Below are 1,597 nucleotides of genomic sequence, written 5' to 3'. Positions count from 1 at the left end.
CAGGAAAAAAGGGACCCAGCTCCTTCCCCACCCTCTCACATAGGGGCTGCCCTCCAACAAAGCCCAGGCTAACAAGGCAGAGGGACTAAGAGGTGGCCAGGAGAAATCTGTTTCTACAGAAATTGTAGGAACTGATCATTTCTGGCCCTGTTTTTGTGGACATGCAGACAGCCTCACACCAAACACCCCACAGGCCTGGCTGCCTCAGCAAGCAGAGCAGGAGCTGGTCCCACTGGGCCAGGAACAGGAGCCAAGGAGCCCTGGGACCAGCTGGTGAGCAGCAACACTGGCCCTCAAGCCAACCATGTCCCCCAGCCCATGGGGGACCAGTCCCTCCCTCAGTGGGGTGAGAAGCACAGGGCTATTTCCCTCTAAATCCCTCAGCACAGCAATCCCTGAGCAGTGTCTGTTTGTTTATCCAGGACTTACAAACACCCGTTTGCTGCACAGGAGGAAAAAAAACCATCCACAAACCTAGCAACAAGTTTCTATAATTGGCAGAAAAGCCTGGCAAATCTTTAAACTGTGGAGCCCAGCAGGTACCAGCGCTTGGCAGGATTTGTGTCAAATGCCCTTGAATAGGGACAGGGAAAGAAACCCTAATATGGGGGGTGGGGAGTAGCACCTGTCTCCTTCACAGCACTTCCCCCTCCCTTGGCCAGGCACTGAGGAGGCAGATGGGGCTGTTATCCCCCCTGGGAGGGGGCCAGAAGGGTGAGGGAGGGGATTCTCCCCCTCTACTCCGCTCTGGTGAGGACTCCAACAAAGGGCTGGGTCTAGTTCAGGGGTCCTCAACACTAGAAGGACATGGAGCTGTTGGAGTCCAGAGGAGGCCTCAGAGATGCTGGGAGGGCTGGAGCAGCTCTGCTTTGGAGCCAGGCTGGGAGAGTTGGGGTGTTCAGCCTGGAGAAGAGAAGGCTCCAGGGAGACCTGAGAGCACCTTCCAGTGCCTGAAGGGGCTCCAGGAAAGCTGGGGAGGGACTTGGGACAAGGGCAGGGAGGGATGGGATGGGATGAGGGGGATGGATGAAACCTGGGAGAGGGAGATTGAGGTTGGACATGAGGAGGGAATTCTTTGCTGTGAGGGTGGTGAGAGCCTGGCCCAGGCTGCCCAGGGAAGCTGTGGCTGCCCCATCCCTGGCAGTGTTGAAGGGCAGGTTGGATGGGGCTGGGAGCAGCCTGGGCTGCTGGGAGGTGTCCCTGCCCATGCAGGGGGTTGGAACTGGATGATCTTCAAGTTCCCTTCCAACCCAAACTATTCTATGATCTTCAGGGCCACCTGAACCCCTACTCCACAAGCCAACACCCCAAACAAGCACCCCCAAACCAACCATCCTCATCGTGTGTCCCCCCCGCCCTCCAAACCCTCCTCACCCGCCAAGTTGAGGATGTCCCAGGTTGCCCCCCGAGGAAAGAACCTCTTCATGTTGATGGCCCACTGATAATCGCTCCAGCGCTCCTTCCAGGCCTGCAGGATGGCCTGCTTCAGGTTCACCACCTTCATGGCCGCTGCTCTGCCGAGGGAAAAGGGGAGGGGGTCGGTACTTGGGGTGGGGGACACGAAATTCCTGAAGGGAAGGGAGGCCGCGGCCTGACC

At 58.0% G+C, this 1,597-nt stretch overlaps 1 protein-coding gene across 2 annotated transcripts in view; it reads right to left on the bottom strand.

The window, feature by feature from the left end:
* Positions 1-1,504, bottom strand: part of MED24 (mediator complex subunit 24) — a 17,375-nt gene extending 15,871 nt beyond the window's left edge. For both annotated transcript variants that reach the window (XM_010008386.1, XM_010008463.1), the window contains exon 1: positions 1,375-1,504. In XM_010008386.1, coding sequence (XP_010006688.1) covers positions 1,375-1,504 — 130 coding nt within the window. The remainder of the gene's footprint in view (positions 1-1,374) is intronic.
* Between the last annotated feature and the right edge of the window lie 93 nt (positions 1,505-1,597).

Source organism: Chaetura pelagica, unplaced genomic scaffold, assembly GCF_000747805.2.
Source record: "Chaetura pelagica isolate M959 unplaced genomic scaffold, ChaPel_1.0 scaffold1160, whole genome shotgun sequence".
NCBI classification, from domain to species: domain Eukaryota; kingdom Metazoa; phylum Chordata; class Aves; order Apodiformes; family Apodidae; genus Chaetura; species Chaetura pelagica.
This window is presented reverse-complemented; position numbering and strand designations above follow the sequence as displayed.